The 25,968-nt window shown below is 32.1% G+C and overlaps 2 protein-coding genes across 22 annotated transcripts in view; one reads left to right on the forward strand and one right to left on the reverse strand.

Annotated features, from left to right (window-relative positions):
- LOC126725061 (coatomer subunit zeta-2-like) overlaps nt 1-25,968 on the reverse strand; it is an 83,249-nt gene that overhangs the window by 23,421 nt on the left and 33,860 nt on the right. The window lies entirely within an intron of this gene.
- The window catches only part of LOC126725056 (receptor-like protein EIX2), a 144,352-nt gene continuing 128,036 nt past the window's right edge, over nt 9,653-25,968 (forward strand). For 2 of the 21 annotated variants that reach the window (XR_007655296.1, XM_050429555.1), the window contains exon 1: nt 9,653-10,805. Coding sequence is in view for 4 of the 21 variants with exons in the window: in XM_050429555.1 (XP_050285512.1) it covers nt 9,707-10,805 (1,099 nt within the window). In the remaining 17 variants the exon portion in view is untranslated. Of the gene's footprint in view, nt 12,408-13,345; nt 14,853-15,644; nt 16,001-16,580; nt 17,540-18,001; nt 18,250-18,485; nt 18,926-25,968 lie in introns of those variants that run through there. The other 19 variants (XM_050429557.1, XM_050429556.1, XR_007655287.1 and 16 more) reach the window with 18 other exon arrangements.

A 25,968-nucleotide genomic window follows, 5' to 3' on the forward strand; every position in this document is an offset into this window, starting at 1 on the left:
AATTTTCTTCTACGAGTTTTCATATTTTGAAATCGTTGTATGATATCTTCATTATCAATACTATTAGCTACATTATCTTTGCCAATGTGCACTACCAAGCAATCATTAAACTGTTGATCTCCCATTCAATTACTAATACCTTACCAAAATAAGTAAAAATAAAACAAAATGCATTACCCTTTTTTATGATGTGTTCCAACTAATTTTTGTATTCTTTAAACTAATTAGGATTAAATCGACACAATACTCCACTAATTTCTTTTTTAAAGGAAATTCTGGCCTAGAGGTTGACAAGAACCTCTTTATAAATATGCTCTTCTTATTTCATCTTGATCATTAAGATAAAACATTTTCCCATATCCTAGGATCTCAAAGAAAATTATTCAAGCCAATATGAATTTTCTTAGAAAAGGAATCTTGCAATACAAGTGATTTGCTTATAAGAAATTTGTTCATAGTGCCAGCAAAAGAGTAAAGAGTAAAGAGTAAACTATAAGTTCATTCAATATATTCAACTTAAGCATTCAACTGTTACATTAATCATGTTCTACAAAGTATTTAGGTTTACTTTAGTGCATATGCATGTGTAGAAAATGTATCAAATAAATTCAACAAATTCAGCTAAAGACTAAAGCAAGCACTAACAGACTAAGTGACTAACTATTTGAAAATGTGTGTTTTTTAGGAAAAAAATATAATGATTTTAAAATATGCCTTTTGAAATCAAAATTTAAAAAATCACAATTAAACATTTGATTTGGGCTTTTGGGCTAATTTGTATGTGTTTGGGCAATTTCTGAGAAGTGCTATGTCTACAACATTTTCATAATACTTTCATAACAAACCCTAACTGGTAAATTGTTATTGGTTCATATTTGAAATTAGCAATGGAATTATCTTTTTGTTCACTAGTATTACCCAATAATAATATGCCACTTAGAATTTATTTGTGAAAATATTGTGAACATAGCACTTCTCACAATTTTTTGGTTCAATTTTCATTGGACCAAAATTTTATTTTTAATGGCTCAAATTTTTATTTAGGGTGTTCAAGATTTTTTTTAGAGTGGTAAAGAATTTTTTCTAGAGTGGTCAACAACACATATTAATTTAGTATTTAATTTTTTTAAGGTATATATGAAAAAATAAAATTCAAGTCAAGGTGGTCACCACCCCGATTAACAAGTAGAGCCACCCCTAACAATGGAAAATATTGCATAATGGATCAATGGTCAACAAGTCAAAAGGAGAGAGCCATATTCTAGATGATTCTAACATTGATAGATAATCTCTACGTGGTTGCTTGAAAGATGGATGTGAAATGAACCTAACACAACATTTCATCACTTGTGTGTGGTGAGCATTGATCTCTGGGGGTTTTGCTTAGAGCCTATATTATCACTAATTTAATCATGTCATTAAGAGCACATACACAAGATATTTTACTCCATCATGAGCCTTAGGTTCCAAACAAATGTACTCAACATGAATTTATGGTCTTAGATGAAAATTAATGGTCAATAAGTCACACAACCAAAAAACAAAAGATGTCAATAAGTCAAATTCTTGATGATTTTGATATTGATAAAAAATCTCTATGCGGTTATGTGAGAGACGGTTGTCAAATGAACCTAACACCACATCTCATCACTTGGGTGTGGTGAGCATTGATCTTTGGGGGTTTGGCTTAAAGCTAATATTATCACTAATTTAATCATGTCATTAAGAGCACATTCACATGATATTTTACTCAATCACGAGGCTTAAGTTCATGAATTTTGGGCCTTACATGAAATTATGTCACATGGTGGAAAATATTGCATAATGGATTAATAGTCAACAAGTCACCCAATTAGAAAACAAAAGATGTCAGAAAGACAAATGCTTAATGATTTTGATATTGTTGAAAAATCTCTATGCGGTTACAAGAAATATGATTGTCAAATGAACCTAACACTACATCTCTTCACTTGTGTGTGCTGAGCATTAATCTCTAGGGGTTTGGCTAAAAGCATACACTATCACTAATTTAATCATGTCATTAAGAGCACATACACATGACTTGAGATTGTACTCAATAATGAGCCTTAAGTTCCAAAAACAATTTCTTCCATATGAATTTTTGGCCCTACATGAAAATCATGTCACATGGTAGAAAATATTGCATAATAGATTAATGGTCAACAAGTCACCCAATAAAAACAAAAATTCAATAATTCAAATTCTAGATGATTATGATATTGATGAAAAATATCTACATTATTATGTGAAAGATGGTTATGAAATGAACCTAATACTACAGGTCCGTTTGAGAACAGTTTATTTAGTTAAAATTGAAAACTTTTTGCTGAAAATATAGAAAAAAAAGTTAAAAGCTAGTTGAATAATATAATGAGACCTATGAAAAGTACTAATTGTACAATGAGACCCATAAATAGAAAAAAAAAATACAAAATTAATTAAATTTCTTTCCAAACGGACTGCCCATCTCATCATTTAAGTGGTTGGCATTGATCCTTGTGGGTTTGGCTTAAAATAATATAAAAGCACCAGTCAACAATTCAAGGTCTTTATTAAAATATTAATATAATAATAACAAAAATGAGAAAGGGTTTGAAGAATCACTATATATATGGCTGCCTCTTTTGCAATATACTCACACTTAAGCCTTTCTTCATAGTTTTCCCACCAATCAACCTAAACACAATTGAATCTCTTTTGCTATCTTTGATGTTAGGGTCTAAAATTTCATCACTATAACTTTCAGGTATAGAGTTAACAAACTTTAAATAATAAAATTTATTATCTAACTGCATTAGCTTTCCATCCTATAGAATAGAGTATATTTATGTACATAATGTGACACCAACCAGTAACATAATTTAGAGGCATTAATTTTGACCATAAGAATGATACAAAGCTAAAGATTTAAAAGAGTTAATTTGGTTGATTGAGTTTGTTTGTTTGGTATTTTCAAGTACATAGTGGTTATTTAGGCTATTATAGAATCGGCCTCAACCTCGGATTCATGGTTTGAGATTTTCACAAAGATAGTGCTTAGTGAAAAAGCATTAACAATATTTTACTTTCCTTGGTGAGTGCAAAAGTTTGAGTTTGAGTTTTAAAATGTTTTAATTTTTTTCACACAGTTGTTATCCTTCTAATTATTTGTTACTATTTAAAATTTTTTTGATAAAATTATTTTAATGATTTAGTTTAAAAGAGATTACATTAAACAACCTCATTTTAAGAAGTTGCATATTTTTGGTGTTTTAGAAGGTGCAAAAGTGGTGTAGAAAGTAGAGCCTTAAGTTGCACATTGTTATGGTAGATATCTAACTAAATCCTAATTAGTTTATGTAGTTTGATGATACGTTCCTTATGCTCTGAAGAGTGAAAGAAAGTTGTGTATGGGCTTGCAAAAAATAAGATGGGGATGTGCAAAGTGATTTCTTAGTCTAAGGTTTGTGTCGATATGGGAATAATATGTGCTTGACATATCATTCTTTTTAACTTTTGCTACTTTTGTTGTAAGTGAATGCATAGGTGTCTAAGGTCGTATTTGAAAGTTTTATTATTATTTTTGCTACTTTTGGGATTTTAATGTTATTCAAAATTTAAGTTAATTATATTTTAAATTTGCACTTAATTTAGCTAGATGGTCCATACTCCTAAATTTTAGGTGTTTTTTTTTTTTTTTTTCTTTTTTCCTTTGGTTGGTTAGTGTGGAAGTTCAAGAAGGTTAAGGAATTAACGAATAGGATTTTGGTAATATTCTTTTGCTCAGTTATTGGGATTTGACAAATAGATGTTAATGTTGAATTTTGCAAAATTAATTTTATTTTGGATTAGCATAAGGCACCATTTTTTATTGGAATAGTTTTCAACTTATGGTAACATCTTAAAGGACAATTGAAATTTCATTTAATTAACAAAAGAAGAAAAATAAATCAAGTTAATTTTGCATATGTTATATATGTATCACATTTATATAAAACCTTCCCGCGCATAGCGCAGGTTAGCGACTAGTAATATATATAGTGATTCTTCAAACCCTTTCTCATTTTTCTTATTATTATATTATTTTAATCAAGACCATGACTTGTTGACCAATGCTTAGTATTATTTTAAGCCAAACCTACAAAGATCAACACTAACCACTAAGGTGATGAGATGTAGAGTCCGTGGGAAGAGATTTATATAATTTTGGTTTTTTTTTTTTTTTTTGGGTAGTATTTATAGGTCTTATTGTCCCATTAGTACAATTTATAGGTCCAGTTGTATTATTCAACTAGTTTTTAACTTTTTTTTTCCCTACACTTTCAACAAAAAATTTTCAATTTCAACTAAATAAACTGTTCCCAAACAGACCCATTGTGTTAAGTTTATTTTAGAACCATCTTTCACGTAAGAATGAAGAGACTTTCCATCAATATCATAATCATCAAGAATTTGAATTATTGAATTTTTGTTTTTATTGGGTGACTTGTTGACTATTAATCTATTATGCAATATTTTTCACCGTGTGACATGATTTTCATGTAGGGCCAGAAATTCATGTTAAGGAAATTGTTTTTGGAACTTAAGGCTCATTATTGAGTACAAATGGACCCGTTGTGTTAGGTTCATTTTAGAACCGTCTTTCATGTAAGAATGTAGAGACTTTCCATCAATATCATAATCATCAAGAATTTGAATTATTGAATTTTTGTTTTTATTGGTTGACTTGTTGACTATTAATCTATTATGCAATATTTTCCACCGTGTGACATAATTTTCATGTGGGTCCAGAAATTCATGTTGAGGAAATTGTTTTTGGAACTTAAGGCTCATTATTGAGTACAAATGGACCTGTTGTGTTAGGTTCATTTCAGAACCATCTTTCACGTAACAATGTAGATTTTCCATCAATATCATAATCATCAAGAATTTGAATTATTGATTTTTTTTTTTTATTGGGTGACTTGTTGACCATTAATCTATTATGCAATATTTTCCACCATGTGACATAATTTTCATGTAGGGCCAAAAATTCATGTTGAGGAAATTTTTTTTGGAAGTTAGGGCTCATTATTGAGTACAAATGGACCCGTCGTGTTAGGTTCATTTCAAAACCATTTTTCACGTAACAATGTAGAGATTTTCCATCAATATTATAATCATCAAGAATTTGAATTATTGAATTTTTGTTTTTATTAGGTGACTTGTTGACCATTAATCTATTATGCAATGTTTTCCACCGTGTGACGTAATTTTCATGTAGGACCAGAAATTCATGTTGAGAAAATTGTTTTTGGAACTTAAGGCTCATTGTTGAGTACAATCTCAAGTCATGTGTATGTGCTCTTAATGACATGATTAAATTAGTGATAATATATGCTTTAAGCCAAACCCCTAGAAATCAATGCTCAGCACACACAAGTGAAGAGATGTAGTGTTAGGTTCATTTGATGATCATCTTTCATTTAACTGTGTAGAGATTTTTCATCAATATCAATATCATTAAGTATTTGTCTTATTGACATCTTTTGTTTTTTAATTGGGTGACTTGTTGACCATTAATCCATTATGCAATATTTTCCACCATGTGACGTAATTTCATATAAGGCCAAAAATTCATGAACTTAAGCCTCATGATTGAGTGGAACATCATGTGAATGTGCTCTTAATGACATGATTAAATTAGTGATAATATTGGCTTTAAGCCAAACCCGCAAAGATTAATGCTCAACACGCACACAAGTGATGAGATTTGGTGTTAGGTTCATTTGACAACCATCTCTCACATAATTGCGTAGAGATTTTTTATCAATATCAAAATTTGACTTATTGACATCTTTTGTTTTTTGGTTGTGTGACTTATTGACCGTTAATTTTCATCTAAGACCATAAATTCAGGTTGAGTACATTTGTTCAGAACCTAAGGTTAATGATGGAGTAAAATATCTTATGTATGTGCTCTTAATGACATGATTAAATTAGTGATAAAATAGGCTTTAAGCAAAACCGCCAGAGATCAATGCTCACCACACACAGGTGATGAGATGTTGCGTTAGGTTGATTTGACATCCATCTTTCAAGTAACCACGTAGAGATTATTCATCAATATCAGAATCATCTAGAATTTGGCTCTCTTTTTTTGACTTGTTAACCATTGATCCATAATGCAATATTTTTCACTGTTAGGGGCGACTCTACTTGTTATTCAGGGTGATGACCACCTTGACTTGAATTCTATTTTTTTATATATATACCTTTAAAAAAATTAAATTTTAAATTAATATGTATTGTTGACCACCCTAGAAAAAAATCTTGACCACTCTAAAAAAATCTTGAACACCCTAAATAAAAATTTGAGCCATTAAAAATAAAATTTTGGTCCAATGAAGATTGAACCAAAAAATTGTGAAAAGTGCTATGTTCACAATATTTTCACAAATAAATCCTAAATGGCATATTGTTACCAGCTAATACTAGTGAACATTGGTAAGTTCATATTAAAACCAATAACAACTTACCAATTAGGGTTTGTTATGAAAGTATTTAGAAAATGTTGTGAACATAGTACTTTTCAAAAAATTGCCCAAACACATGCAAATTAGCCCAAAAGCCCAGATCAAATGGTTAATTGTGATTTTTTAAATTTTGATTTCAAAAGGCATATTTTAAAATCATTAAAAAAATTTTCCTAAAAAACACACATTTTCAAATAGTTAGTCACTTAGTCCTTTTGTGCTTGCTTTCGTCTTTAGCTAAATTTGTTGAATTTATTTGATACATTTTCTACACACGCATATGCATTAAAGTAATACTTGAATACTTTGTAGAACATGATTAATGTAACAGTTGAATGCCTAAGTTGAATATATTGAATGAACTTATAGTTTACTCCTTACTCTTTTGCTAGCACTATGAACAAATTTCTGATAAAGAAATCAATTGTATTGCAAGATTCGTTTTCTAAGAAAATAAGTATTGACTTGAATAATTTTCTTTTAGATCCTAGGATATGGGAAAATGTTTCATCTTAATGATCAAGATGAAATAAGAAGGACATATTTGTAAAGAGGTTCTTGTCAACCTCTTGGCCATAATTTCCCTTAAAAAAGAAATTAGTGGAGCATTGTGTCGATTTAATCCTAATTAGTTTAAAGAATACAAAAATTAGTTGGAACATATCATAAAAAAGGATGATGCATTTTGTTTATATTTTAATTTACTTATTTTGGTAAGGTTTTAGTAATTGAATGGGAGATTAATAGTTTAATGATTGCTTGTTTGTGTACATTGACAAAGATAATGTAGCTAATAGCATTGATAATGAAGTTATCATATAACGATTTCAAAATATGAAAACTCGTAGAAGAAAATTTTAAAACTTTATATATTTCTATTTTTTTTTTGGTGATGTCGATATATTTAAGTTTCATTTTTATTAAATTTTGTTTAATTTAAGTTTTTTAACAACTCGTAAAAAAATTCTAAAGCCGCCGCTATCCACTATGCGGGATAATTTTCATGTAAGGTCAGAAATTCATGTTGAGGACATTTTTCTGGCACTCAAGGCTGACGATTGAGTGAAATTCCCTGTGTATGTGCTCTTAATGACATGATTACATTAGATTAATGGTCAACAAGTCACCCAATAAAAACAAAAATTCAATAATTCATATTCTTGATGATTATGATATTGATGGAAAATCTCTACATTCTTATGTGAAAAAGGGTTCTGAAATGAACCTAACACTACAGGTTTGTTTGGGAACAGTTTATTTCATATGTCATTAAGAGCACATATGAAATTTCACTAAATCAGGAGTCATGAGTGCTAGACAAATGTCCACAACATGAATTTCTGACCTTACATGAAAATTATGCTGCACAATGGACAGTGGCAGGTTTAGAAAATTTTTTAGGATAGCCATTAAAAAACTTAAATTAAACAAAATTTAATAAAAATGAAACTTAAATATATCGACATCGCGAAAAATAAAAAAGAAGAAATATATAATGTTTTAAAATTTTCTTCAACGAGTTTTCATATTTTGAAATCATTATATGATAGCTTTATTATCAATGCTATTAGCTACATTATCTTGGTCAATGTACACAACTAAGCAATCATTAAACTGTTGATCTCCCATTCAAGTACTAATACCTTACCAAAAAAAAGTAAAAATAAAACAAAATGCATTATCCTTTTTTATGATATGTTCCAACTAATTTTTATACTCTTGAAACTAATTAGGATGAAATCGACAAAATACTCCCCTAATTTCTTTTTTAAACGAAATTATGGCCAAGAGGTTGACAAGAATCTCCTTGTAAATATGCTCTTCTTATTTCATTTTGATCATTAAGATGAAACATTTTCCCAAATCCTAGGATCTAAAAGAAAATTATTCAAGCCAATACGAATTTTCTTAGAAAAGGAATCTTGCAATACAAGACTACAAGTGATTTCCTTATAAGAAATTTGTTCACAGTGCTAGCAAAAGAGTAAAGAGTAAACTATAAGTTCATTCAATATATTCAACTGGGGCATTCAACTGTTACATTATTCATGTTCTACAAAGTATTCAAGTATTACTTTAGTGCATATGCATGTGTAGAAAATTTAGCAAATAAATTCAACAAAAGACTAAAGCAAGCACTAACAGACTAAGTGACTAACTATTTGAAAATGTGTGTTTCTTAGGAAAAAAAAATATAATGATTTTAAAATATGCCTTTTGAAATCAAAATTTAAAAAATCACAATTAAACATTTGATTTGCGCTTTTGGGCTAATTTGTACGTGTTTGGGCAATTTTTTAGAAGTGCTATATCTACAACATTTTCGTAATACTTTCATAACAAACCCTAACTGGTAAGTTGTTATTGGTTCTTTGAAATTAGCAATGAAATTATCTTTTTGTTCACTTGTATTAGCCAATAACGATATGCCACTTATGATTTATTTGTGAAAATATCGTGAACATAACACTTCTCACAATTGTTTGGTACAAGCTTCATTGGATGAATATTTTATTTTTAATGGCTCAAATTTTTATTTAGGGTGTTCAAGACTTTTTTAGACTGGCCACAAATTTTTTTAGGGTGGTCAATAACACATATTAATTTAAAATTTAATTTTTTAAAGGTATATATAAAAAAATAAAATTCAAGTCAAGGTGGTCACCACCCTGATTAACAAGTAGAGTTGCCCCTAATAGTGGAAAATATTGCATTATGGATCAATGGTCAACAAGTCAAAAAAAGAGAGCCAGATTCTAGATGATTCTGACATTAATGAACAATCTCTACATGGTTACTTGAAAGATAGATGTCAAATGAACCTAATGCAATATCTCATCACCTTTGTGTGGTGAGCATTGATCTTTGGCGGTTTTGTGTAAAGTCTATTTTATCACTAATTTTATCATGTCATGAGCAGCACATACACAAGATATTTTACTCCATCATGAGCCTAAGTTTCCAAGCAAATGTACTAAACATGAATTTGTGGTTGGCGTTGATCATTGTGGGTTTGGCTTAAAATAATATAAAAAGCACCAGTCAACAAGTCAAGGTCTTTATTAAAATATTAATATAATAATAACAAAAATGAGAAAGGGTTTGAAGAATCACTATATATATGGCCGCCTCTTTTGCTATATACTCACACTTAAGCCTTTCTTCCTTCAAACTTCCCTTCATTCGTTACAATGGCCGCCTCTTTTGCAACTCTTCTTCATGTGCTTTTCTTAGTATGGTTCCTTCCCGCTACCTTCAGCTTAAGCTTCTTCTTCTTCAAAGCAGAGTCAATCTCTAATGTCTCTTGCAATGAAAAAGACAAGCAAGCCCTTCTAACCCTCAAACGTGGTCTCACTGATCATGGACACGTCCTCTCATCCTGGTCTGACCATAAAGATTGCTGTATTTGGGACGGAGTTTTCTGCGATAAGAAAATTGGCCGAGTCACTGAGCTCAACCTCAATTATTCGAGGTTAGGCGGTGAGATTAGTGGTTCGTTGCTCCAATTAGAACATTTGAATTACTTGGATTTGAGTAACAATGACTTTAATTGTACTCCCATCCCAACTTTCTTGGGTTCAATGTTCAGTCTCACACATCTTAACCTCTCAGGCGCTAACTTCAGTGGACTCATTCCTCATCAGCTTGGGAACCTTTCAAGCCTTCGCTATCTGTCTCTTGGATCTAATTCTGACCTCTATGTAGATAACCTTCGTTGGATGTCTGGTCTCTCTGCCATTCAATTCCTTGACCTGACCTCAGCTGACCTTCACAGAGAAGTTGATTGGCTTCAAATAATGAGTAAGTTCCCATCTCTTTCGGAGCTATACTTGCACAATTGTCATCTTGATAGCCTGAATCCATCTCTTGGATTTGTCAATTTCACTTCTCTTCGAGTCCTTTTTCTTTCTGGAAATCATTTCAATCATGAGATACCTAATTGGTTCTCTAATCTCAGTACAAGCCTCTTAAGGCTTAGCCTGGACGGCAGTTCTTTGAAAGGCAATATACTGCCTAGCATTTTCAATTTAGAGAAATTAGAATATCTATCCTTGTATATCAATATGCTAACTGGACAAATTCCCGAGACGTTAGGCCAACTTAAGCATCTAACGTATCTTGATCTGGGATATAATTCTTTAAATGGTCCTATACCTTCTTCCTTTGGAAATTTATCTCGTATAACAACATTATACCTCGACCAAAATCAGTTGAATGGCACCATTCCAAAGAGTCTTGGGCTTCTCTCTAAGTTAGAGATGTTGTATGTCGGAAAAAATTCTTTAACAGGTTCCGTAGATGAAGGGCATTTCAGAAAACTCTCAAAATTAAAGGATCTCTATATGTCTGAAGCACCTTTGTTCTTTAATGTCAATTCCAATTGGGTTCCCCCCTTCCAACTTGATTATGCCTACATGAGCTCAACCAAGATAGGTCCTAATTTTCCTTCATGGCTACAATCACAAAGATCCCTCCGTATTTTAGAAATGTCCATGTCAGGAATTTCTGGCAAAGCTCCGGGTTGGTTCTGGAATTGGACTTCAAACATTACATTTATCAATCTCTCTAACAACCACATAGAATGTAATGTATCAGACATTTTTCTCAGTTCTACTGTGAAAGTGCTCAATATAGCTAACAACTCATTTTATGGACCCATTTCTACTTTCTTATGCCAAAAGAAAATGAGAAAGAATAAATTAGAGGTTTTAGATGCATCAAACAATCTCTTGTCAGGAGAACTTTCTCACTGCTGGAAGTTTTGGCAGTCTTTGATCCATTTAAACTTAGGGAGCAATAATCTAGTAGGTAGAATTCCCTACTCCATAGGGGCTTTAGTTAACCTCCAATCATTGCGTTTACAGAACAATGGCATCTATGGATATATTCCTTCATCGTTGAAAAAGTGCTCAAATCTATGGCTCATCGATATGGGTGATAATCATTTGTCCATCATACCACTATGGATTGGAGAATTGACAAATCTTATAGTTCTCCGTCTAAGATCGAGTGAATTGAAGGGTTATATACCTCAACAAATATGCCAAATTTCTTCTCTTATAGTATTAGATCTTGCCAATAATAGCCTATCTGGATCCATACCTAACTGCTTGAAAAATATTAGCGCCATGGCATTACATGATTCCAATGTTATTTCATCTTCTTCTATGTCTTATTTATATCCGAATGTGTATGCACCCTATGTTGAGAATGTTCAGTTGGTTCCCAAAGGGAAAGAAATGGAATACGAAAAGAACCTTCTATTAGTTAGGCTCATAGACCTTTCAAGTAACAACTTGTCCGGATCAATCCCTACTGAAATTTCAGATCTTTCCGAATTGCGTTTTTTGAATTTGTCTCGAAATCATTTGATGGGAAAGATACCAGAAAAAATTGGGAGTATGAAAGAGTTAGAGTCAGTTGATCTCTCACGAAATCATTTATCGGGTGAAATTCCTCCAAGCATGTCTAATTTGACATTTCTTAGTCTCTTGGACTTGTCACACAACAGCCTCTCAGGTAGAATTCCTTCAAGCACCCAGCTTCAATCATTTGATGCCCTTAGGTACATTGGAAATCCTCAGTTATGTGGTGATCCTCTTCCAAAAAGCTGCACAATTGAGGAACAATCTTTGAATAAATCACCAATTGGCAGTGTTGAAGATGATTCTAAAAACTCCAGCTTCTACATTGGTATGGGAGTTGGATTCGCAACTGGCTTTTGGGCAATTTGTGGAGCTCTCTTCTTTAATAGGACTTGGAGGCATGCTTATTTTAGATTTGCTGATGAAATAAAAGATTGGATTTATGTGACTACAATGATAAAGATGAATTTACTAGAAAAGCTAAGAGTCTGCCTTAATAAGTGAGGCATCGTTATCTAGCCAAAAGGTATTGCTTCACATTATATGTCCTTAATATTGTTTCTTTCATGTTACTGTTGTAGTCAACTTTGACAGAAGAAATTGTTTCTCATATACGTAATACATCAAATATGTAGTGTAGAATTTTAATTATTTATTTATAATGATTATTATAAATAGGATGCATAACATGATTTATCACCTCATATGCTGTAAACTTCAATTCCATTGGAGGATTTACAAGTAGACTATCAAAGAGGGCTTACCATGAATTCTTAGAATTTCAACATGGTGTATTTTGAATTGAGGTTAAGCTTGATGCCTAGGTAGTCATACTTCTCATACTCACATCACTATTATTGAAAATTGCAATTCATTCAGGAGGTGGCACTGGTTCATGCTCTTCTAAAGGCCAAAAAGTCATTAATGAAAGAAATCTTTTTTTTTTTTTATATATTTTTTTTTATATTATTTCATCCTGGTTTTATCATAAAACATGCTATGGATTATGATTCTTGGATATGTGTGTGAGAACTATTTATCTATATAGTGCTAGTCATTTAAAGAAGAATTATTTCTCCAAAAAAATAGTGCTTCCTGGACTCATTGATTTATTTCACAATGACTTCTCTATTCCACAAATTCCAAGAGGCTCTCTCTCTCTCTCTCTCTCTCTCTCTCTCTCTCTCTCTCTCCTGTTTTTGTTTTACAGTTTTACTAAAAATACTGTTCCCTTTTTAAAAAATGGGTTTCCCATTTTGGAACCAACTAACTCTACTCAATTGAGCCAAAGCTATGGCTGTTGTTGAATTGAGTTGGGTTTTTGATAACAATATTAAACATAAAGTTTAAGACTTTCATTTATGCTATGTTTTCTTATCTTCTTCTTCTTCTTCTTTTTTTTTTTTTTTTTTTTTCTCGTGCTTTTGTATGACCCTTTTGCTCTTTTGCAAACTATATTCACAGGCTGTGAAAACACCTGCAATCCAAGACAATTACAATTTGAAGCAGACATAAATAAATTGTTTCTATATACCAGGTCAGTGTAACTATGACTTTGTCATCTGAATTATCTTGTTTTTTTACCTTTGCACATGAACTGTATGTGGCTATTGCCTATTGGTACTGGCCAGTTCACTAAGGACGTTGTTTGTATTAATGTGCAAAGATAGGGACCAAATCAGTAGTGTAGACCATTTGATTGGTTTTTATTAACCTCTTTAATGAATTTTTTACCCAATTATGTTGATATACATGCTTATGTTTGAAGTAGTAACTGTATGGATTTTGATGTTATGGTCATATTAATTAAAGCAAATTTACCATAACAATGAGATCTACCTCAAATGACTTCCTCGTCCATAATAATGAGATAGAGGGTAAGGTTTTGATTCAAAACTTACTGAATGCATAATATACCAACAACAATAATAATGATAAAAAAAGACTAGATGTTAAGGTTCAACCCTATCAATTTCCATATATTGTGTTAGATCAATTTGTAATAAGTGAATGCATTAGTTAGGGATTTTTATTTTTATTTTAAATTTACTTTAAAAGAAGTGGTAATTTATCATTGAGATTGTGTTTGGATGACCTTGTTTTGACCGTCTTACTTTGTTTAAAAATATGACTATAGTTAAAAAAAAGTGAGGCTTTTACATAAGTTGTTGGTGAAATTAAATTGACATTTTAATCTAAAACAAACAGAACCTTAGCATATAAAGTTTATGGTTAGGCATCTACTATTTTCTAGTTCCTGTCTTTGTGGTATCTAAAGATAGAAGTGAATGTAGTATTATAATAATTAAGAATTTTAGGTTGAATCACCACTATTAAATGTATATTTTGTGCCTATTTTGGTTTCAAAAAACTCCTTAAGTCTTAGTTACTGAAAAAGTTGTATTACTTGCATGGTGATAAAAGTCAATAATAGTAGATATGACATAACTTGATCTTAATATTTGCCATGCTTCTATCCAAGTTTCAGCTTGTTTGATGTTGTTCATCTATTTAAAGTATTGTAACAAAGTAAAATTTCTTTTAACTTGTTGATTAAGCCAAAATTGAACTTTTAAATCATGGTATTGCATTTTGAGTAGATGTTATTTTGTTTTTTCTCTCTAATCTACTGCTTGGCTTAATGTGAATTTATGCAACCTTTGTCATTCAGTGTCCTTTAATCTCAATTTTTTTCCTCATTAACCGTTTGGGAAGGGATGCTGATTATGCAAAAGCAGAGGAGTTCAATGAAATGGCTTGTAAAGCCTCTCTTGCCGATCAACAGAAGCAACTCTGAGAAAACATTCATGCTCAAATTAAAAGTTTCTCCCTGTGTATAGATGAAATTCTTCTGCCTTATACTAAAGGACAGGTGAGGCACAAGAACTGCCTCCACAACCAATAGCTGCTCCTTGTCAGAGTGGCCTGGATTTTGCTGTTGGCAGGAATGGCCAACCTACTGACTGCCCTGGTAAGATTTTGTTTGTAATATAAAACCCTTTTCCAATGTTGCATTATGAGCTTGAAGAGTGCAGCTTGAGATGTTCAGGATCTTTGAATTTTCTTGTGACTCACCCTTGAAGTAGGGGGATTATCTTGATTCGAAGGATTGATCTTTTGATTTGTCCTTTGATTACCATAACTTCTTTAATTGTTTCCTCAAACAAATTTAGTTATTTAAAATATTTAAAGTTATTTAAGTGGAGTTAAAGTCAACATCCAGTCACTTTTGAATTGAAGTGTCAACAAAATAAATCTACATTTGGGCAACAAGGTGGAGGGGAAGATGCCTTGGGGATACTTACATTGATTTTATGGAAAGGCATCTTCAATGAGAATTTAATTACTTTTTCCAGAATACCTATTGGGAGTTTGTTATCTCTAGCTTCTATAAGCTCTTTCTTGAAATCATGTTTTTGTGTTTGTGATGTGATTCGTTCTATAATTTTTAACATTTTACTTCTAAATTAATATTCTTAGATGAACTGTTGATTTTATATATATTTTTTTGGAATGATAATATGCTCTAGTTGATAGATCTCTTGCAAACTTCAATGTTGCGACTGAGCATTTCCCCCTCCTTTAAGAACAAGGTGGCAGGTGATATTGAGGGTTCATGGCCCACCCATATGTGTAACTTACCAACAAAACAAAAATATTACTTGCAAGCTTTGATGCTCTAGAATATCTCTTGGCTTTTTTTCATTGAAGTTAAAGCTCTAAAATAGTATTTGTTCTTTTTTGAATGCCATTCTTATTGCAGCTAAACAAGGAATTCAACCAGTATGTAACCTAAAACATGACATTATTTGGGTTGAAACCTTGGAAACCAAATTGATTATGAAGGTTATGTGAAGTTCTTAGTTTTGATTGGTATTCAACAGGGCCTTGATTGGAAGTTGTTTTATTGGAGGTAACGCATATAGAGGTCCAGATTATTTTACAGCAAGAAAGTGCTGATTGTGATCAATTCTCATTTTAGTATTTGGATGGCATGTTGCTGGCTTACAAATACATGGATTGATGGATATGTGGGAAAAAAAGGGGATCAATGTCTCTAGAAGTACAAGGATGTCCTCCAAGCTAGACTTACGCCCTCTAGTTTAATTTCCTTATGTGGTAAGAATTAATTGGTGTTCTTTTAATTATATGGTTAACGTTTCAAACTTCTTCTTGAATATATTTCCCAATAACATCAAATTAACCCTTGCCGCATCAGAGGTTGGATGAGAGGGCTTCAATTGAGTGTCTGTTCCGTAATACATAGCTGTCAAATATGTTTGATTGTTACAAAATTCATTACAATTGTGCATATAAGCAGTACCCCATATCATAATCTCTGTACTGGAATCAAATTTGAATGAGAGGGCTCCAACCGCATCAGAGGTTGGATGAGAGGGCTTCAACTGAGTGCCTGTTCTGTAATACATAGCTGTCAAATATGTTTGATTGTTACAAAATTCATTACAATTGTGCATATAAGCAGTACCCCATATCATAATCTCTGTACTGGAGTCAAATTTGAATGTTTCTTCACCTAGATTTGATTGCAAGACTATCAGTTTTTGCTTAATGTATTGGAGTATATGTACTTGTCGAGCTTGGATAAATTTTGTATTACAGGAAAAAATCAAAATCCAAAAATCAATATTGTTGTCTTCTGTTGAGTTGCTTGTCTAACAATTGTGAAATTCCTTAGGTTTCCTTTGGTGGCAACATTGCTTTGCGTTGTCTGCCGCACTTAGTTTGATATACATGATCATGTATCGCTGCTCTCTTCTGCTTCTTGTGGTGCAGAGGTTCTCAACAATTCCATCATCTGACATTTTCATTTGATTTTTCTTGTTGACCTTGCTATCTTCAATAATTATTGTATTGCTCTTCCTTGTATTTAATAAGTTGTTTTTTTTTTTCATGGTTAGTTTTTATTTTATTTTATTTATTTATCAAATTGTCAACAATGAACTGTTTTTAGTTATGCCACTATTAACATAGCTAAGCAATGCCCTTTTTGGCCTACATGTAGAAAACACATGAAGTTAGAATGCAATTTTTTGGCATTTTAATTTTTATAATAAAACTTATGAATTCGTGAAGAGAATAAAAGAGAAAGGTTTATATGTACAACGCATTTTTTATTGACCATAACTGCATTATTAGGTTTATATGTACAACACATTTTTTATTGACTGTAATTGCATTATTTGGGTTTTTAGTACCTATCTTCTGTTTAGGTACAGAAGAAGTCTCAATTAATTATTACAAAATTTCCACATTTGGTTCTGATTACTTATGAGCTTGTGGGAGTGTCATGTGTGTTCTGCTTCTCCCATTGAAGTACCAATTACTAATGATTTTTCTGCACATCATTGCATTGTGCTAAACTCTAGCTACAACTGTTTGGGAAGGAATGCTAATGAGGCAGATGCAGAGGAGATCATAGAATGGCCAGTAAAGCCTCTCTTGCTGATCAACAAGTCCAAGAAAACGTCCATGCTCAGATTAAAACTTTCTCCATGTCTATGGATGAAATTCTTATTCTTGATACTAAAAGGATAGGTGATGCACATGAATTGCCTCCACAACCAACAGCTCCTCCTTGAAGTGGCCTTGGTTTTTTTGCTATTGACAGGAATGGCCAACCTACAGACCATCCTGGTATGGTTCTATTTGCAATCTGGAAACTTTATCCAATGTTGCATTTTGAGCTTGAAGTTGTGTGAGTGGGGCATGAGATGTTCAGGATTTTAGAATTTTCTTGTGACCCATCCTTTCTATGTTTGAAGTAGTGGGATTATCTTGATTTGAGGGAAAGATCTTTTGATTTGTTCTACTGATTACCTTAACTTCTTTACTAGTTTCCTTGAACAAATTTAGTTATTTAAAAAGTTTAAAGTTATTCAAGTAGAGTTAGTGTTAACATAATACAATCACTTTTGAATTGAAGTGTTGGCAAAAGAAAATCTACAATTGGGCAGCAAAGTGTGGGAAATGAGATGGTGGCCTTCGGAGGTGGGGGAAGGGAGGGCAAGATTTCTTGGGGATAGTTAAATTGATTTTATGGAAAGCATATTCAAGGAAAACAATTTCTTGGGAATACTTAAATTAATTTTATGCTAGGTAGTGCTGAAGATGACTCTAAAAATTCCAGCTTCTACATAGGTCTGGGAGTTGGACTCACAACTGGCTTTTGGGCAATTTGTGGAGCTCTCTTCTTCAATAGGACTTGGAGGCATGCTTTTTTCAGATTTGTCGATGACATTAAAGATTGGATGTATGTGATTACAGCGATAAAGATGAATTGATTATCTAAATAGGCAAGAGTCTGCTTTAGCAAGTGAAAGGCATCATTATCTACCTAATAAAAGGTATTACTTTGAGTATTTTGTCCTCAAATATTGGTTGGTTCATGTTAATGTAGTAGTTACTTACTTTGAATATATGATTTAATTTGTAGCTAATGCGATAGCCATTTGGATTTTATTTCACAAATATAGATTGTCTTTAACTTTAGTCTATATTTGTAGTTAGCCCATTGTGTTTGAAATAAAGTTCATTTGTAAATTCAGACTTTGTTTTAACGTTTTGAGACCTTTTTTGATAGGTAGATAGTGGAGGAGGGGAAGATGGGTTTCAACTGCAGATGGATCACCATAAAGGATACCATTACCATTATGCTTCTATTGGACTTTGTTTAGAGATATTTGAAGTGGACAAAGAGGAAACTCATGGGAATACCCTCAATAGAACCAAAGTTGTACTATGACAGTAGAAATTGTTTCTCATATACATAATGCATCAAATAGGTGGTGTAGAGTGCTTTTTTTTATATATTTTTTCAAATACAATGCATAGCATGATTTCTCACCTCATGTTGTAAGCTTTAATTCCATAGGATATCAAAGAGGTGGCTTGACATGAATTCTTATAATTGTTTAGCTTATATTTTCTTTCTATCTTTTACATCTCACATATCAGGGAACAATGAATTTCCTGTATATTCTCTTCACATCTATAATATTGTTGTCTGCTGATTTTTGTTTTTGTTGATAATCTTGTCTGCTGATTGCTTGTCCTACTATTGTGAAATAGCATAGGTTTCCTTGGTGGCAACATTTCTGTGTCTAGTCTGCCACACTTAGTATATAAAACAAAAACGTTCTAGAATAGTTTGATATACATCATCATCATGTATTGCCTACTGCATCTTGTAGTGCATCGGATATATATATACATATATAATTTATAATTTTATATTTCATTTTATCCAATTAACCAACATAAAGTTTAAAATATGATATGGGAATAAAATGAGTCAAATGATGAATTTGGGCTTCAATGTTTTTTTAAAAAATTCAACATAGTCTGTAATATCCTAAAAAAGGCCGGAATTTAGAGACTTGAACTACCAGAATTCTTCTGGAACGCCATTATAGTCTGGAGCAAACCGGAATTTAGATTGAAATGGAATAAGGGGGTAAATGCACCGGATTAAACACTTGAACATAATGAAATTTAAAACATTGGTTTGTTTGCTGTGGAGTTTGGGAATTGTGATGTGAAACGGTGTCATAAGTTTGTGATTTTTGTTTCTTCTTAGGCGAAATGGTGCCATTTTGATATGGTTGATTTGTTAGTGTGCCAACATTTCACTTTACAACCAAAAATAATTGAGGATGTGTTTTTGTTAACGGAACCAAACTTCAGGATGTAAAATCAAAATTCTCAAACTTCAGTGTATAAAATCTTAAGCAATCCCAAGCTTCAAGAGTGTACTTTGCAAATGCAACATGATTTGGATAATTTTGTATTTATACACACACATGCGCATGCTATTTCTATCACATTCTCTCCAAAAAAAAGGTGATTAATCTCTCTCTCTCTCTCTCTCTTGTTATTTCTTGCAACTTTACTTTAGATTGATGAATTTTTGTATTTTTTTTTTTGTATATCTACTTTAGGTTGATATAGACAAGTTGCGGTAAAAATTGTGTAAATAGTTGTGGTCCTAGCATTTTTCCTTGCATTCATCCTATCTGGACTAAGAATGTTAAAATGTTCACAACCTGACCGAGGTAGCCATTTCTCTTCTATGGTGCCTTGTCCAAGCTGTCCGGAGCTGTTGGAGCCAAATGTATAGTGTTTAAAATTAAGGAACACCACTCTCAAAATGCACACAATCTCTACCTGCCTCTAGTTTGCAAGATCTTGAGGATCCAAATTACACAACTGTAAGGACATGAAGAACAATGGAGGCATTGGAAGACACAGGGATTCTCCAGGGGGGGGATAGACTCCCCGAAGAAATGGTGCTGGTATCATTGAAACTTGAAATGCTGATACAGGTGTGGCAACAATAGTAGTATTTGGCTGGTCAGGAATGTTTTATTGAATAGTTGGGGTTTCACTCATTATAGCACCCATAGGCACTGCCGCAGTTTGAAGTGCCCAAATTTGGTTGATGATCAGTACTCTCTCCAATGAATATCCAATGGCTAAATTTAAATACATCTTATTATTTATATTTACTAGTAGTAAACTGAGGAGAGGTATCTATCTTGAAACAGTAATCAGCCTGCAATCATGTCATTAACGCCCCTAAACATATATGCATATGCATAACAAAGGAATATACGAACACATGAACGAGACTTAACTTGATTATGGGCATTACTTTTGTGCAAAATAGTATGTGAAAACGAAAGAAGAGACCAAAGTGCGGATGGTTAGAACTTAGAACAAAGCCATATCAGATCAAGGAAAAAAAGCCTATCTTGGTACAATTATCAAACAATTTACAAGCAAACATAGGTATAATGGGCAAACAAGTCTCCGAACGAACAAAGTATTCAACAATTTGAAGTTTGGAAACAACTATCACTCTGTGGTTACGCCAGAGACCGGCATTGGTCTTTGGCGTTTGGCTTTAAGTCAACAAGTCAAAGTCCTCATAAAAATAAAAAAGTGACTTTCTAAGAATCACTTGTCACAAGCTCTAGTAATCTCCAATTGCATCACCACCACTACTCACACTCAGCGTCTTTTCCTTCAAACTTATCTTTCAACCCTTATCTTCTCTTATCTTCATTCAGCCAAAAAAAAAAAAAAACCATTCTCTTCTCTTCCTCTGTTCTTGCTCTATCATGGGTGCCTTTTTTGCAATTCATGTGCTTTTCTTACCATGGTTCTTTGTCATAATCTTCAGTTTATGTTTCTTCAAAGCAGAGTCAAATGTTTCTTGTTGTGAAAAAGAGAAAAACGAACTTCTTAGCCTCAAACGAGGTTTAACTGATCCTTACAACTGGAGCTCACTCTCCTCCTGGTCTGACCAAGAAGATTGCTGCAGGTGGGACGGAGTTCACTGTGACAACAAAACTGCTCCTGTTACAGAACTATCAGTAAAACATGTAGGCGGTAAGATTAGTCCTTCATTGATTGAATTAGAATTTTTGAATTACTTGGACTTGAGCGATAATTTCTTTAATTGTACTTCTATTCCAACTTTCCTTGGATCAATGGTCAATTTGACACATCTTGACCTCCATCATGCCCAATTTTGTGGACACATTCCTCATCAGCTTGGGAACCTTTCAAGCCTTCTCTATCAAAATCTTAAAGACAATAATGGTCTTTATGTTGATAACCTTCATTGGATGTTTCATCTCTCTTCCATGTCTCATCTCTTTCGGAGCTAATCTTAAACAATTGTCAACTTGATAGTTTGACTCCAACAGTTGGATTTGTCAATTCCACGTCTCTTCGGGTCCTTAATCTTTCTTAAAATCTTTTCAATCGAGAGATATATACCTAATTGGTTCTCTAATCTTAGTACAAGTCTCTTAGAATATCTCGATCTTAGGGATAATTCTTTGAGTGGAAAAATTCCAGATTCGCTAGGGCAGCTTAAGCATCTAACGGATCTCGATCTTAGTGATAATTCTTTAAGTGGTCCTATTCCTTCATCCCTTGGGAATTTATCTCAAATGCAAGCCTTACTCCTTGGTGTAAATAAATTAAATGGCACCGTTCCAAAGAGTCTTGGACTTCTTTCAAATCTATTTGCGGTATCTATTTCACATAATTTCTTCACAGGCAGTCTAGATGAAGCACATTTCTCCAAATTAGGGAAATTAAAAGAACTGGAAATCTCTTATACACCTTTGTTCTTTAATGTGAACTCCAATTGGGTTTCTCCTTTTCAACTTGAATACATTTCCATGATCTCCTGCAAGATAGGTCCCAACAAATTATATATATTTAGTTTTAAGCATGCTACAAAGTATTAGTATATTTGAAATGTAATCAAACATTAAAGGAAAATTAAACAATTGTATACAACTATTGCAAAATATGTAGATGAACAAAAAATATATAATAAATGAATGCTTCCTCTGTACAAATCCTGATAGACAAATATATCATTTTTTTTAAATTTAATAAATATATTCCTTATACTCTATAATCTAGAATATTAAATGATACCCATATTCTACATGAGCACAAAGTAGTTAAAATATAAGAGTTAAAGGAGGAAAAATATCAAGAGAATACAATTTTTCTAAAAATATAAAGGAAAAAACTCATAACAAACATTAGGGATAATAATTTAATGATTAGCTATTTTTAGAGATAAATTTATTACTAAATTCATCCAAATAAGTTATAAATACCCTTTCTGTCGCAAACTTAAAAAAAATTGCTATTCAAAAGCAGCATTAAATAGAGACAACTACTAAAATGTTTTTCACATCAATATCTAGAAATTTCCAAGAAAATAATATTCTCATGATAATGCCATTGCATTCTTTATTGACCCTTTGAAAAGATATTGTGCTATTTCACTTAACAGTTGTCATTAACAATGGTGTGGTTTGCCTTTATACACAATGGCAAAATGGAATCTTTTGTGCACAACTACTAATCTCCACTTGAAAATATTATCTGCAAATAACAGAATTCATAACTAAAAATAATTCATTTAGAAGGAAATAAAAGGAATCAATATCTATTTTCTCCCGTTAATGGAGACTTGCAATTCCTATGCACCATCCACTTCCCTCCCTTTACCACCCATCCAAAACAATGGTTCCTAAAACGGGGATGTTTTTATTATTGTTTGCATTCAAATCATAATTGTCATAACCCAACCAATTGAGAAACTTGGGAAAACCAGCTTTCTCAGGTCAATCAATACATTTATGTAACTAGAAGTAGTAGCTACAAACACTAATCTAAATCCTTATCCTTATCTATCATAATTTATCCTCAAAAGTAACCACATACCACTTTAACTCCAGGAAAAATTATGAAAAGACCAGGGTAAAAATTCTAAAATTTTAAACCTCCCACTCATATCAAATGGATGCTCAGATCAATGACCACTACAATTTTGAATCTTACCCATTATAAATAACCTAAAATTTACACATGCAAAAATGTTGCTTTATTATTAGGGGGGAAAAATTAGAGTCAAAGATTATCTGCATAGATAGGACCGTGTCTCAAACCCAAAATCAAACTTCAACCTCAATTATTTCAACAGCATACCAAGTATGTTTTAAAAGTAAGTTTGCATTTAACAGAATTCAAAGTAGCTAAAGACATCCATAAAACTAACATCTTGTTATATTATAAGTGTTTCCAGTCACATTTCTTTAATAATATGCAATCATAATTAAGTTTATGACAATTCAATGGTGTGTTTAACTATTAGGTCTAGCAAGATGAGTGGGATTTTTTGGTCTAACAATTCATTATGAAACAAACTCCATAGAACTGAAGTCAAAATTTGCATAAAAAAAGTCATCCCGATTTCCCATAAACCTAAAGTAGAGGAAATGGAATTGAAATTCAAATATTGTTCTACTTGTAAAATCCTCACTCTACTTTAATGGTAATATGAAACTCACAAATTTTTCCCTAAGTGCACGCATAAAATCATACCTAGATATGCAAAATTTTTCCATCTCGATCAATGGATCATTTTTTTTGAGAAAATGAAGTGGATCATTTAAAACTAATATGCTTCACCTAATACTACAAACATAAAAAATAATGAATGAACTTGCATAAATATAAAGAATAAAAGGCATGGTTTATCATTGTCAACCAAGTTCTAAGGGAAAAAGTATTGAGAAGGGGAAATTTTTTTTTTTTTTTTTTCTAATTCATTTAAAATGAGGTATGTGTGTAGGAAAATCAAGGAAGAGAGATTATCTTTTGCCCGCTATAATAATTTCACACCGCAATAGATGACAGATGACAAAGTAAAACACCTTGCATCAAACAACTGAACTTATATGTCTTCTTTAAATGTAGTCTAAATTTTAAAGCAAATTTAGTATAATTTACGTCAAGGGCCATTCATCTCTCAAAGAATACACAAAATTAAAACCCATAAGAAGAATATAAAAATACAAAACTTTATATCCAATTAAACTGAAAATCCTCAAAGAATACGACATTAAAACCCAGAAGAAAAATATCAAAATTCTAGGGAATGCCTCCATAGGTTTTTCTTTGCCTTTTGGTTTCTTAAACTGCTTCAACATTAATGTTGGCAATGGAAAAGAATACTGAATACACCAGATTATGCAATTCCACAAAAACCAATTCTAAACAGAATAGAAGAAGATTAAGAAAGAAAATATTAAGCACATAGGTAAAGAGAAACTGCCTAAACTTTAATAAATATATACATATATATTTATATATATATTTATTCATTTATTTATTTAAAAGAGAGAAAAGAAACAATGGTAATTTATGAATAGCATACTTAGTTATGAACTCTTATCACAGAAAAGAATCAGTAAAACCAAAAGAACAAACAAAAAAGTCAATTTTACAATATAGAAGAATACAGTAAGGAGATATATTTGGGTTTGATTGAATTGTAGGGTCTTACCCGTAGTGGTTCCACTGTCTAATGGTGGCTTTAGGCTGGTGGAGACAGCCCTCTGTTGTGTCTCTCCACGCTTTACAAAACCCATATCCTAATAACAACTCAGGTGGTAGTATTTGAACTTCTAGGGTGCTTCCTTGACTTCAACCAAAAAAAGAATAGAGAGGAAAAAGGGTTAGGAATCAGAATCCCAAAATTAAAAGCAAACCTAATTATGGACAATAGGAAAAGAAATTAGTCATAGATTAATTAAAAATTACTAATAGAGAATGGTTTGATACTGAGGTCAAGTCGGAGATGGCAGACATGGTCATGCCCTTGCAAGGTAATACTGTGTTGGGTTTGCGTATGAGAGATTGACAGTGGGAAGAACGACGGATAAGAGAGGGGACAGGTTATGTGCAGTGTATGAATAAATGCAAATCATGAAAGGTTGGTTTTAAAATTAAAATGTTAAAAAACACTATATAATAAAAATGGAAAATACTACTGCACGATTGTGCGTGTGAGATGAACTAATAACCATTGCTCTAATCAAAATACAACCAAAACTACAAATAAATAACTGAACATTCACACTGGAGTTTTGAAAATATTTGGCTTCATATTTGTTTGAATCTTTGAGAGAGATTAAGAACGTTATCTTTAAAGAAGTTTTTTTTTTTTTTTTGATAAGTGGTTCCTGAAGTTTGCCCTATGTGCGCAATTGGTTTCTTAAATTTGAAGAGAGTATAATTGGTCTCTCAAGTTTTAAAACTCAGTTGTATTAGTCCTTTTATCAACTGCCGTTAGTGGTGTTACATCTTTAAAGAAGTTTTTTATAAGCCAAACATTAAAAAGGATCAACTAAGCCACAAATATCAAATAAAAGGGAACAATGAGAGACATAGATAACAAAACTCAATGATCAATAAACTGTAGATTTCTCAAAAACTCTTCTTATAAAATAAAGAGGAAAAAGTTACTTTCCCACCAACAATGAAAACCCAACAGGAACTCAATATGCCACCAAAAATTAAAAAAAATAAAAAAGAAGAAGAAGAAGAAGAAGAAGAATATAGAAAGAATCTTTATAGCTATCAATGATGAAACAGAATAATGATAGAGCAAAACCACAACAGCATTAAAACATTTTGTATTGCTTGCCTAATACATTAGGCATTCAGGATAGTCAGCTTCATGT

Source organism: Quercus robur, chromosome 5, assembly GCF_932294415.1.
Source record: "Quercus robur chromosome 5, dhQueRobu3.1, whole genome shotgun sequence".
Taxonomy (NCBI): domain Eukaryota; kingdom Viridiplantae; phylum Streptophyta; class Magnoliopsida; order Fagales; family Fagaceae; genus Quercus; species Quercus robur.